General features: G+C 37.3%; 1 protein-coding gene across 1 annotated transcript; it reads left to right on the forward strand.

Annotated features, from left to right (window-relative positions):
* Positions 1-8,425: 8,425 nt before the first annotated feature.
* On the forward strand, positions 8,426-8,944 carry LOC137644519 (SCAN domain-containing protein 3-like). Its single transcript, XM_068377486.1, has 2 exons — positions 8,426-8,599; positions 8,765-8,944. The coding sequence occupies exons 1-2, from the start codon at positions 8,426-8,428 to the stop codon at positions 8,942-8,944; spliced, it is 354 nt and encodes a 117-aa protein (XP_068233587.1).
* Positions 8,945-14,892: the final 5,948 nt, after the last annotated feature.

Here is a 14,892-nt window from a genome sequence, read left to right on the forward strand (position 1 = left end):
CACATAAAAAAAATCACATTAGGACCTTGTACCGGATTTCATTTAGAAAATTTCTTGGATGAATAAACATGCTTGTGAAAAACAACGAAGCCTTCATAGTGCCAGAGTGGAAAAATCTTAAAGGATAATCTCTCGGGACAGATTTTGAGGTAAAAAAATCAACCGAGCAACTTTCCCTATAATTGGGAGTCTCCTAGGTAGCTCCTATTGCCAGATCTGAAAAGGGGCGATAAACTTTTGGAACGGAACTACTTCAAATATTTCAGGAATAGAAAAATCCATAACTACGGAATGTGTTCTTCTATTAGTTTATTAAGATATATATATATAATTTTTTCTTTCATACATCAATGTGTCTTATACAGTTGCAAATACAAATCTGCTAGCATATCACTTCGTCATTTTCTTTACAAATAACCAATTCAAAGAAGTGTCCCTCTCCTGAGATGACAGTTGTTTCAGTTCACTTTATTTGTTATATGAAGCATGCGTGTTATTGGTATGTGGTTCCAAATGATCTGTGATATTCCTCGTGCTGATAACAAAACTATCTTTTTGTAAATATTCATAGATAAATGAAAAAAAAAATCCATTCAGCATTACAGTAAAATATCTAAAAAAAAAACAAATGTTAAAATTTTCCTGTAAATACCACTATTTCTGGTAAGTGTTGGTAATCACGGGTTTTAAATTATTCAAGTTCACCATAACATTAAAACAGGGGTTATAAGTATCATTTTGACCTAAAGAGTCTGTTTCCGTAAATGGTATAACAACTATTAATCATTTTATCCAAATTGTTTCCATATGTATATTATGTTATTGACATTATGTTACTAAGTATCCAATTTTATCTTTTTTTTTGTTTGTTTGTTTAAATTTACAGCTCCTGCAGCCTCTGCTGTCTTGGTAACTCGTTCATAGTGTCATATATTTGAATCATAACGTGCGTTATGAATCATGATACAAGGTTGCTGAATAAAGGAGAATATTATTGAATAATAGAAAAAATGTTCTATTGTTATATATAATGACCTAAAGTGTTCAAGTACCTGTCACTCGATTATTTCTTGCAGCAAAGATTTTACTTGTACAGTATTATTAGTAGTATACTACTTAGCCATGATTTCTAATTTAGGTTTACAGTGCCACCATAAATGTGTTATTCATTAGGATATTATAATGACGAAAATCTATTTTTAGGATACCACAACATATTTTCCCCTCTCCAAAAGAAGTAAAATTTCCTTTCTTGATATCATGAAATGTCTCATTATAGTTGATTATATTTGACTGAATCAAATTAGTCCTATTATTGGGAATGTAAATAATCCTAGCTGTTTACAAATAAATAAAATTAGAAAATTTTGTGATTACTTGTATTTACAATTGATAAGAAAACTTATACAGAAATTCAAAGTTTGCTCTCACTTGTCCCCAATCAATTGGGACTTCCAATTCAATGTTTAAAAATACATATTCAATAAAAACAATATTTGTCAATATATTACGAATTGATCCTGCCTGTAGTCCCCTTTAGCATTGCAGTGCTGCATGCATATGGAGGAAGGAAGTTTTGTTGCATATATATATATATATATATATATATATATATATATATATATATATATATATATATATATATATATATATATATATATATATATATATATATATACATATATATATATATATATATATATATATATATATATATATATATATATATATATATATATATATATATATATATATATATATATATATATATATATATATATATATATAGAAATTAGGTTTGTAATAACTATTTCTATCATTATTTTTTTAAGTGTATGAAAAATAAGTTATAATGCTTTCCTTTGTTATGTGATCGTGTTAAGAATTTATCTTAGGAACTAAAGGTAAGTTTTTTCTTAAATCCAAGTACTATTGGGATAACATACCAATTATAACACTTATCACTTGTTTTTTTTATATTAAACATTATTTTAAATCAGGAAAGTATTATAACAAAATTATCTGAGAAAATAATGAATTGACAAAAATATTGTTCCATCTTATTTCGACCTCGGCAGAGCAACGTAAAATAAAGTTATATTTGAGAATGAACAGAGTCCGGATATAGCAAAGTCCAAACTCCAAAGTAATCCGGTATGCAAATATGAGCAGTTTATGTCCATAGCATTGGCCTCATCTCTCTCTCTCTCTCTCTCTCTCTCTCTCTCTCTCTCTCTCTCTCTCTCTCTCTCTCTCTCTCTCTCTCTATCCATTATGAAATATATTATGTACTTGGCTTTGATAATTAAATGGAACAATTTTTCATTTTCCTCCAGAAAAAAAGTACTTGGTTCTTTTCTCATTAAAAATAAATAAATTGAAAAGGGTGGAAGAGGTAACAGTTTCTGCTGGAAGCAAATAAAATATGATGAAGTATGGCTTTTAAAGGCCTTTTATCAAGGCTCATATTAATTTAATTTATTTTTTTAGATTTTATTTATCACAATGATATTATTGTAAAATAGATATCATAATTGAATATTGTTTTAAATCTAGGATTATTCTGAAAACTAATATTCTTATACCTATCGTGTATTGTTCACATTATGTTTTTTTTTTTTTTTTTTTTTCTTTTTTCTTCCCATACTCTTACTATAAACAATCATTGTATCCATCTCACTCCGATGGAGAAGATTTCTTGCTACTATGTAGTCAAACCAACGAACCCCTGGGGAACATATTGTCTTCCGAAAGAATGAGCTGAAGTTTATATTCCATCGCAGATTACCAGAGGTCCATGCTTGAAATTGCCTTATGCTAAGAGGTCGACTGATTTACGATATAGGGAAAGTTACAATAGATGAAATTGCGATTGCTTCAAGTCACGAGCTACTGGCACCCGTGTACTCAATGCCAAAAAATAAGATGAAGAAAAAGAAGAAGCTGAACCAGTCCACACGAAAAGTATGTAAAAAAAAAAAAACAAAAAAAAAAAAATAAATAAATAAGGGTAAGAACACAATCAAAGAAGGGAGAAAAAAAAGATCGGAGAAAAATATACGAATCATAAGCGGAAGGAAAAGGTACAGTAGAATTATAGTGTTACAAAGGAAAGAAAAAGCATGAAGAAAAAAATGACAAGATTTTTTCAAGTCAAAAAAAAAAAAGAAGGTAAGGTTGGGATTAAAAATAGGCAAGTGAAATGCTGAAGGGAAAGAATTAGAAGATATAAGACATTCAGTAAAATGGATTCAGAATGGATTCTAAGAGACCTTCACCCTTCCGTTCAAAACGCATATAGCTATAAATTTCAAAAAGACGTACAAAAAGGATTCTTTAGACAGCGTTAAGGTGGTTAACTTATATCTTTCAAAAACCCTTTAGTATTAGATATATATATATATATATATATATATATATATATATATATATATATATATATATATATATATATATATATATATATATATATATATATATATATATATATATATATATATATATATATATATATATATATATATATATATATATATATATATATATATATATATATATATATATATATATATATATATATATATATATATATATATATATGCTAAAGGGTTTTTGAAAGATATAAGTTAACCACCTTAACGCTGTCTAAAGAATCCTTTTTGTACGTCTTTTAAATTTATAGCTATATGCGTTTTGAACGGAAGGGTGAAGGTCTCTTAGAATCCATTCTGAATCCATTTTACTGAATGTCTTATATATTCTAGTTCTTTCCCTTAAGCATTTCACTTGCCTATTTTTAATCACAACCTTCCCTTTGTGTGTGTGTGTGTGTGTGTGTGTGTGTGTGTGTGTGTGTGTGTGTGTGTGTATGTGTGTGTGTTTGTGTACGTAGATGTTTGTTTGTGTGATTGTATGTCTGTGTGTATATATGTAATATTCCCGTTAATTATATATATTACATATGGCCTAAAATCTATATTCACTATTTATCAATTTCCATTTTAGCAACCAGAGCACTCGTAAAGTCATGTAAACTCAAAAAGTACATTCAGGACATAATCTTATAAATGCTGGTGACTATTGGTTCTCTTCATACCAATATTTGCTGTAAATCTTTCTTTTTTACGTCAATGGATTCAATGTATTCTTGATTTGGTTTTAGATATAAATAGGTTCAATAATAACTTCTAAGTATTTTAGTGGTCAAATCCATTCCTTTCCCCCCTATTGATCGAACTTATTATGCAGTTGTAGCTCATGCTACGGCATATCTTCGCAACAATAATTATGAAAAAACTCATCAAGATTATTCTATATTTGCTCACGAGTTATCAAAATGATTCAGTAATTAGAACAATGAAATTCAGGCCAAGGTAGTTCTTTGCACTCAATCTCAATAAATAAGACAAAACGATCGTTATCCTCCTAACATATATAGCCAAAAAAATACATTAATGATTTATTGATAATTAATGAGAAAAAAAACTCCTTTTGATCTTCTAACGGTAACACCAACCTCGTGGAAAAAAAAGACCAAAAAAAAAAAAAAAAAAAAAAAAAAAAAACGGATTTTGAGCAAAGTGAAAAATCTATTTTTGGGTGAGATAGCCATGTCCTCCTGATGGAAGGCTCCTTTAGGTAGCCTTTCCAAGGGATATTTGCTACAATGATGCTTCCAGAGAAATAACCGAAGGTTTCCAGAATTCTAACTCCTGGCGTGATTCATCCGTAATATAACTTTAAGAATGACGCATAATATCAGGGGACGTATTTTTTAGATATGACACATAGCACTCTTCACCCTGAATAGATTTAACTTTTTGAGGGGGAAGAGTGGCAAACATAAGGGGAGCCGTTATCTAGGTACCCGTTGGACCCCCTCCCCGTATTACTACGGCTCATCATTGTGAATTTGCATTTAAGCTGGAATAGCCGCAAATAGAAAGAAAGAAGGGTGTATCCATCAGGACGACATGGCTATCTCACCCAAAAATAGATTTTTCCCTTTGCTCAAAATCTGTTTTTTTGACCTCGGCCATGTCGTCCTGATGTAAGCATACCGGAGAATTAACATGAAAGTAATATATCTGTGGGTTTGTATAAGTGCCTTTACTTTGAATGAGTTCCTTATATGGTCTACTAGACCCGTATATATGACATTACCGTTATTTGTCATATCAACCAAGCTTGGGACTAGCTTAGGGCTTCCTGCCCCCTGCAGGGAAAGTGTCGATTTCAACTATCAGGATTCAAAGTTTGTATCTCCATAAGGACGGAAGGTAATACTTAGAGATTACTCTTCTCATACCTTGGAAATCTGTACTCTGATTTCCAGTTGGACCTTTCTAGGGTTTAATTAAAACTCTAGTACGCTTTATTCGTTTGTAACTAAGATAGCAGCAATAAAATTCAAATACGTTTAATATTTTACCTTGCAACTAGATTATGAAATGTAGTTACAATTGGGTATGAATCTGATCCGGCATTGAAAACACATCAGGGTCAATATTTTTTCTTGTTGAAAAAATATGTAATTTCATCGAAATGATGCCAGTCAAAGGAGATGTGAAACCAAATCGGACTGATTTGTACAGATTTTGGAAATGCATGAATACCATGACACAACGTTCACTTGGCAATGGTATTATTGGTCAGATAGGCACCTATATGGAACAGTGTGTTAATCATCATTGTGATTTACACTAGAGGGTAAATATACCCATACACCTGATGCACAGGAGAGTCCCAAAGCAGTTCACTGTTCATACTACCCGCCGCCACCACAACATGTTTTATTTCATGTACTTTCTTCATAGAGTGTCTGTAAAAGATCTTGGTGATCTCCACCCAGTGTCTGAGCGGAGTCTACCAAAGCCCCTGTGTTGGAAGAAGTTCCATGAAGAAGCAATTTTCCTTGAATCGTAACCTGGGGGTGAGCTGTCAAGATACGCTCTGCATATAAGTAGGTGAGCTTTGCTCTCAGTTGTTGTAGGGAAAGATTTTGATCCTGAGGTTTCACTTTGGAAGAGCTGTCCTTCCTTGAAGTCTGAAGTTCTACGAAGATAGACCTTAAGACACTCTACTGGGCATAGAGGGACATCTTCCTTCAGTGGGCAGATTCTCCAAGGACCCCACCTCTTGTTGGGTAGCTCGTTCTTGGCAAAAAAAGGTAGGATCAGGTAAGGGGTTCAGCTCTCCTGCGTCTAGGAACTGAATATGGCCTATATCCCTGATAAGGCCACTATTTCACTAACTCTAGCCCCTAAGGCTATTGCGAACAGAAAAATGACTTTCTGTATTAGCTCCTTTAGAGTAAAATCCTCATTGTTTAGGTTCAAAGCATAGTGCAAGACTTTGGACAATGACCATGTGATGGGCTTTGGAGGGGTTGCCGGCTTGCGTCTAGTGCATGCTTTTGTCACCTTATTGAAAGTTTCGCTCATGAGGTCCACCTCAAAGGTGTATAGAAGAGGTCTAGTCAGGGCCGTGTTACACGCAGTTATCGTAGTGGAAGTAAGGCCTTGTTCAAGAAGGTAGCTGAAGAAAGATAGACAGAAATCCGTTGAAATTTCTGTTGGTCTCCTTGTTTTCACAAAGGATACCCATTTCTTCCAAGATTATTAACATTGTCTCCTAGTTGAACTTAACTTGTACTCTACAATGAAGTCGACATTGTCCTTCGAGATCCCAAACTTTTTGTTCGCTGTTAGTGCGAAAAAATCATGAGATGTAGGTTTTTAGTTCTCGGGGATCTAGCGTAAACAGTCGACTTCTGAACCAGTTTGGAATAAAACTGGGTTCGGCAGAGGAAACAACTTCAGTTTCAATTCTAGAACTAGAGGGAACAAATTGCTTTTGGGCCATTTCGGTGCTATTACTGCAGCTGTTCCTCTGAAGAATCTTAGCTTATCGAGGATTTTTAGCCGGAGATTGGTTGGTGGAAACAGGTAAATCCGATTCCATCTGTTCCAGTCGAGAGACATGGCATTTATTGCTTCTGCTTGAGGGTCCATGTAAGGGGCTACGTAACGCGATAGTTTCTTGTTGTCGCTCGTCGCAAAGAGATCAATCTGCAGTTACAGGATTTTTTTCAAGATGAAGGAGAATGAGTCTGCGTGTAGGGACCATTTTGTCTCTATCGGCTTTCGCCACTGTCACATTGCAGAACCCTTGCAGGTGAACTGCTGGTAAGTGCCATCTTCTCTTCCTTGCCAGGTGGAAGATTGCTAATATCACATGATTGATGTGAGGTGTTCTCGAGCCTTGTCAATTTAGACATTTCACTATCACTTTTTTGTCCAGGACCAGTCTTATGTGGATTGCTCTGTGAGGGGATAGTTTCTTCAAAGTTAGGAAGACTGCCACGGCCTCCAAAACGGTGATGTGAAAGGTTTTGAACTGTTGTGACCAATTCCCTTGCACTTTTTTCTTGTGAGAATGGTCTTCCTATCCTTACAGGGAGGCATCCGTGTGTATCACCACTGAAGATTATGGTGGTTTTAGGGGAATTGTCGGCACTAGCCTCTTGAATGTCGACCACGGCCTTAGTAGCGTGCACAATTGGGTCGGGGTCAACCTTAGTTGGTCTCTTTGAGCGTTTGGTGCGTATCTTCTCCAGACTCCTGACGCATCCTTTAGTTGTGCTTTTAGCATTGTGTTTGTCACTGCTGCAAACTGGAGAGAGCCAAGTACTCTTTCCTGTCAGCGTCTTGAAATCCTCTTGTATAGGATTAATCTCTTGACAGCTCCCGCTATCTCTCTCCTCTTCTTGAATGGAATGGAGAGATAGGGGTGACTTGAAGTTCCACTGGATTCCTAACCATTGGAACTTTTGAGCTGGAAAATGGCGAGACTTCTTATGATTGATAATGAAGCCAAGGTGCTCCAGGAACTGGATCATTTTTTTGGCTGGAAAAGGGGGTGGAGCTTTGTTCCATCTCCACCCGAGTCCATTTGTGATTAGGTTGTGGGCCCAGAGATCGAAGGTCCAATGATTCCGAAAGTGAAAAAGTCTGTCTCCTACCTGGACCCCTTATGGTTTAGGGCAGTGGTTCTTAACCCCTGGGGCGCGACCTAGAGTTGGGTCGCCAACCCATTTGAATAGGTCACCAAGGATGTGTGGACTTCCTATTTTCCCAATATTCCTATTCAAAATATTATCAAAATATTAATTATGATTGTAGAATTCCTAAGTCATTTTTATTTAATATTAAGCAAAACATTGAGACAGACGATTTGATTGAGGTGAAAAATCTACCAAAATCTCCTCTTGCCTTTTAAATCTAAGCGTTGTTGGAGGGAAGGAGGAGGGGTTATGAGCTTGCAACAATCAACACTTGCTTCGTACCTCGTAGCTTGGAGAATTGCAAGAGCTAAAAAGGTACATACCATTGGCGAAGAATTGGTATAGCCTGCAGCTATTGATATGGTGGGGACAATTTATGGGAAAGAATTTGCCAAGAAAATTGAACATGTTCCCTTGTCAAATGATGCAGTCAAAAAACGAATCCAGAACATGTCACATGACATAAAAGACAAGGTGATTGCAGCAATAAAAAAGAGTGGGCACTACAGTCTCCAACTGGACGAGTCAACTGATGTTAGTGATGATGCCCAACTCATGACATACATACGATATCAAGGTCAAGAAGCTATGGAAGAAGAGTTTCTGTTTTGCCGGCCATTGCTAACCACAACTACTGGAGAAGACACTTTCATGAAGGTAGATTCATTCCTCAAGGAATAAGGACTTCTCTGGAGGCAGTGTTACAGTGTTTATTGTGATGGAGCACCAGCAATGTTAGGAGCACTTCAGGGCTTCATCGCACATGTTAAGGAAGAAAATCCGAGTGTGATGGTTGTTCACTGTCTACTTCACCGTGAAAATCTTGCTTCTCAGAAGTTATCTCATGAGTTACAGAAGGTTATGCAGGAAGTAACTTAGGTTGTTAATTTCATTAAAGCTAGGGCTCTGAATTCAAGATTATTCACTCAAATGAGCTCTGATTTTGGTTCTGAGCATACATTTATGTTGTACCACTCTGAGGTTAGGTGGCTATCACGAGGAAAGGTGCTCCAATGACTGCTGGAATTGCGGACTGAGACTGAGCTGTTTTTGACAGAAAAGAGTCATCCACTGGCCCACAAATTCTCAGAATCAAAAGGGTTGATGCAATTAGCTTATCTTGCAGATATGTTTACTGAGATAAATTCCTTGAACATTTCAAGGCAGGGTCGTGATCAGACATTGGTTGGACTTTCTGAGAAGCTATTAGCATTCAAAGGAAAACTGAAGTGTGGATGAATAAAATAAAATCTGGAAAGACTGCTTCATTTCCATCTTTTAACTTACTCCTGGAGGATGAATGATTTTCTCTCATCCAAGTCCAATGCATTATTGAGGGACATATATCCAAGCTAATTAGAGAGTTTGATCATTACATTCCAGAAAATATGCTCAACTACAGTTGAGTAAGAAACCCCTTCAACATTAAAGCTGAAGACTTGCCTAATAAAATTGCAAACACCAGGAAGCTACAGGAGGAGCTTATCGAGATCCAGAATGACGCAACACTTCATTACGATTCTAAAAGGTAAAAGGAATCACTGAACTTATTTTGGATGAAAGTTCACAAAGAAAAGCCCAATCTTATAAGGTAAAGCCCGGTAAACGTTAATTCCCTTTGCTACAACTTTCCTGTGTGAGGCAGGATTTTCAGCCCTCACAGTCATAAAGACAAAATACAGAAACTGTTTGCAACCAGAGGATGACCTAAGATGCAGCCTATCATCAAAATCACCCAGATTGGAAGAGCTGATCATAACAATTCAGTGTCAAGGATTTCATTGAATTTAACCACTTAACTATGGACGAAGGGAGAGGAGAAGAAGGAATGGAATGAGCTGAAGAAGGGGTGAAGAAAAAGAGACAGGGAGGTAGGGAATGGAGAGATTGAAATGAGGGACGAAGGTAGGGAAAGGGATGATTAGGAATGGAGGAATCGGAGAAACAAAGTAAGGAAGAGAAGAGGCACGGATAGAAGGGGTTAATACTATATTTTTGTCAAAAAGTCTTGTATAAATAATTTCCCTTTTAAACAATGGTATATTATACCCTAATTATACACTTTTGTTATATTAAAAAACATTTTTATTTATATTTTAGAAAATCTCAGTGCATTTTTTTTATTTTTCATGGATCATTATGATATAGATGCACTACTTGCATTATTAAAAATTTCTGCATGTGATTTTTGTTTCTGTCACACGTTTTTACAAGCATAAGTATTTTATAATTTAAATCAAAGTATTTACGAAGGTAAGGGCCACCATGGTTGATCTGGACAGGATTTTTGGTCACATCCATAAAAGGTTAAGAACCACTGGTTTAAGGGTTCCTAAGGACTTATTCTCGTGACCGCGACCTCCTTTGCCCCTGGGGGTTTTCCGGAGAACCTCTTTTTGGGCCTCTACCTTTGTAGGGCCGAAAGGTGGTCGGGTGCCTCCCAGAACCTGGGTTAAAAACAAGTGAATAGGTTACCAGCAGTTTAGGGCCCATCTGAAAATGTGTATTGCTGCTGGACTACCATTTGAGGCACCGTGGTCATGGTCACGGTCGGAAGTTGTGTAGGTTTACGTGGTCATCTTGCCTTTTTGTTCTTAGGCTGAGGACATCCATCTGATGAAGATTTTCTCTTTGAAGACATACCCCACTTTCGGAGAAGGTTCCTATTCTCCGTGGTGGCTTTGACAATGACTTCTTGGACCACTTCCTGTAGGAAAAGGTCTTTGCCCCAAATACATGATGAGATCAGTTTTCTGGGTTTGTGTTTGACCATTGCTGCGGCAAACATATGCTCTCCACAGGCCCTCCTGGATCTGACGAAGGCATACAAGTCCTTCACAAGGGTACCCATGTGAGCCTTGTCTAGGACCATGTACATGTCTTGGGCATTAGAAAGGCCTGCACACATTTCCATGCAGTTCTGAGGAGACAAAGAAGCGGCTAGTCTCTCCTTTGTCTCTTGTTCCCTTCTCAAAAGATGCTCTGGCAGTTTTGGAAGGTTCTCATTAGACTGCTGGCCTGCTATCTCCGGATCCAGGTTAGAGACAGAGAAGGTTAGATGAACATCGTTCCACTTCTCCTTGCAGGTAGGCATGGCTAGAGATAATGGTTTGCACTCTTCTAGCACTGGGCATGATTTGCCTGCATCGACTGCTTTTATGACACAGTCAAGGGCTTTCACCAAGAAGGAGAGGGCTCTGAAGGAAGGAGCAATGAAGGTAGGATGCCTCTTGCTCAATGCTGAGACTTTGGAGTTGTTGTAACTGGCTCCCTTTAGGGTCTTGAACAGGAGAGCCAGTGCCCTGTCATGCTCGAAGACTATGACTTACTTCGGTTCCATCTCCTCACCAGATGCTGGTTCATCCCGCAGTCTCACGTAACAGTCTGGGTTTGCCGAAAGACTATGCCAGAATAGATGATATTGATGGGGTTTGGCCCCATACTTCTCAGAGATATAGAGCTTAACCTCCTGCTGTTCCTTGTGGAACACTGCGATCATCTGCTGAATCGACTCCAGAAGCGCTTCGCTCCTCTCTATCAGGGGATCAGGATGGGGAGTTGGGGCTGAAGAGGTTGACGGTCAGGTTGATATACCGTCACGGAAAACTGAGGGTCCTCAGTTACTGTTGACACAGATCCTTCTTCCTCCGTAGGTGGTTGAACCACATCTTCTCCAGGGAGTTCTTGTAAAAGGTCCTTATCGGTGAGGGTAGATACCTCCGACATCCGTTTCTGATGGATGTCCATGCCTTCTAGTGCCTTGCTAATAATTGCATCCACCATCAGATGGATGAAGGGAGGCTTGACCTGTACCTGGGGCACAACTGCATTGGATTGGGCCTTAGGGAACAGAAGGCACCTCATAGCTTCATTTGCTAGGTAAGGTCCCAGAGAGTTCTTCTGGAACCCTCTTACTCACCTCCGAAGAGTTTCTCTTGTTGTATCCCTTGATTATATAGCCTCGGGGATATCTTCTCCAAATCACTCGGTCATCAGAGCAGAGCAGATGGTGTAACCCTTCAGGTTCCAATACTTCAGGGTTTCAGTTACGATGGAGCAGGGGGTATGAAACCTGCACATCCTATGCCAAGAAAAGTCCTTACTCTTGTGGTTGCAGAACACGACAGCACACTTCAACGTTGGATCTTCCTCTAAGGAAAAAAGGTGAAATAATAATAGTATTGCTTACTATTACTTTTAATAGCTTAGGATAGTAAGGTCAAAAGGAAGTAGGAAAGACATATATCTGTGTTTCCTCTCATAGGCAGTTACTGAAACTTCCGTCAATATTAATATTGAAATTCCTCATAAGGGAAATTACAGAGTAGAATAACTCTCGTATGTAGAGCCTGAGCTAGTAAATATTTATACTACCTCTTCCACCTGTAAAATATTAATGCTGAACGGTGTTTTATGTCTCGATAATCAAAGGATTCACAGGGTGTTGAGGAAATGCTTCAACCTCAGCATGATATGCGGTCCCAACAATAGTCTGCAAAAGGATACACAGAGTATGTTAGAAATACTTGTACTACTGTATTGTTATATACTGTAGTTTTCCAACTACTGTATTGTTATATACTGTAGTTTTACTGGCTACTGTATTGTAGTATACTGTAGTTTTACCGGAACACTACCGGGGTTAGGCTAGTGCCTGGCGGCACTTAGTGATAGATAGAGAGAAAGAATGGAAAGGAGGGTTTCCTATTATTATGGTATAGGACAATAAATGGAAATGTAGGAGGGCTGCTGCTGCCAACTGTCTTCTTGCCAGAATGAGAATTCTAATGGATGGGGAGGAATGCATCTGATTCTAGCTTCCATCCAGCCCCAACTTTTGCCGCCGGCTGTACTGCCGGTTGCGAAGTCTGTGGATGGCAGTCCAAGAGAGGACTAAAGAATTCTCAACAGAATATTGAGTTTCCCTCCGGCAGTCGTCAGGGTCGGCTCAGTCTTCCCCCAAGGGCATTCGCTTCCGGTGAAGGAAGGACACAACGGGGAGTGGCCGAGGCGGGAACCTAACCACCGCTGTTAGGTTCCGGCTGGCGGAAAACCAAGCAGCCTTTTCCACCTTTCATTTCATTGACGATTACTATTTCTTTCTTTGACTCATCGAACGCCTTTAGATAACCGACATCTGCCATCTATCGGCTCATAATGTGACAAAGTTTTCCTCTTCCCTTGATATCAACCGGATTCCCTAAGGACTTGAATATCAAGGGGATGGTTTTTTCTAGTTTGATGAATTAGATCATAGCTTATTCCTCTGGTGAAATCGTATTCTCAGCTAATGTTTTATTGTTCTGTCCATTTCACCCATTTCATAGTGTTTAGTTCTAAGGAAATGGCATTGAATGCTATTTATAGGCATTTTTTTATAGATTAAATTATCATAAAAGAAAAAGAATGTATATATATATATATATATATATATATATATATATATATATATATATATATATATATATATATATATATATATATATATATATATATATATATATATATATATATATATATATATATATATACATGCATAATCACACATACATATATAATTACATACATACATATATATATATATATATATATATATATATATATATATATATATATATATATATATATATATATATATATATATATATATATATATATATATATATATATATATATAAAATAATCAGAATAGCGCCAACGTTATCCCTGCGAGTCGTAAGAGGCGACTAAAAGGGACGGGACGAGGGGGCTAGGAACCCCTTCTCCTTTGAAAAAATCCTATGAGACAGCAACAAAGAGATGGAGCTGGGGGGAGAGTGACTGCTCCCCGCACTCTAGTTTTGGGGTGTTTGAATGTGCGTGGATGTAGTACGATAGAGAGTAAAAGATGTGAGATTGGAAGTATGTTTAAAAGTAGAAGGATGGATGTATTGGCCTTGTGTGAGACAAAGATGAAAGGAAAGGGTGAAGTGATGTTTGGTGAAATGTCTGGTAGAGTGTCTGGGATTGAAAAGGGAAGAGCGAGAGAGGGTGGGGCTTTATTGCTGAGTGAATGGATGACAGGTAAAGTAGTGGAATGGAAGGAGATATCATCTAGGTTAATGTGGGTAAGGGTTAGGTTGGGTAGGGAATGTTGGGCGTTTGTCAGTGCGTATGGGCCAGGTAGTGAGAAAAGTGAAGAAGAGCGGAATGAGTTTTGGAATGAATTAACTAGGTGTGTAGAAGGACTGGGTAGAAGGAATTATGTAGTTGTTATGGGTGACTTAAATGCTAGAGTGGGCGCTGGAGAGGTAGAAGGTGTCATTGGTAAGTATGGCGTACCAGGTGAAAATGAGAGTGGTGAGAGACTGGTAGATAAGTGTGTAGAACAAGAGATGGTAATAAGTGCTAGCTTTTTTAAAAAGAAAGATAAAAATAAGTATACATGGGTAAGAGTGGCAAATGGAAGAGTAGTAGAAAGGGCATTAATGGATTATGTGTTGATAACTAAAAGAATGTTTGGAAGATTGAAAGACGTGCACGTGTTTAGGGGTATGGCTAACGGTATGTCTGATCATTTTTTGGTGGAAGGAAAACTGGTTGTAGCAAAAGAGTGGGGGAATAGAGTAGGTGGATGTAAAAGGGAGCTAGTGAGGGTTGAAGAGCTAATAAAACCTGGGGTAAAAAGTAAATATCAGGAAAGGTTGAAAATGGCATATGACGAGGTGAAAGTAAGAGCAACTGGTAATTTAGAGGAGGAGTGGAAGTTAGCAAAAGAGAATTTTGTTGGGATTGCAAGTGATGTATGTGGCAAGAAGGTTGTTGGAGGCAGCATGAGGAAGGGCAGT

Source organism: Palaemon carinicauda, chromosome 7 (assembly GCF_036898095.1).
Source record: "Palaemon carinicauda isolate YSFRI2023 chromosome 7, ASM3689809v2, whole genome shotgun sequence".
In the NCBI taxonomy this organism is placed as follows: domain Eukaryota; kingdom Metazoa; phylum Arthropoda; class Malacostraca; order Decapoda; family Palaemonidae; genus Palaemon; species Palaemon carinicauda.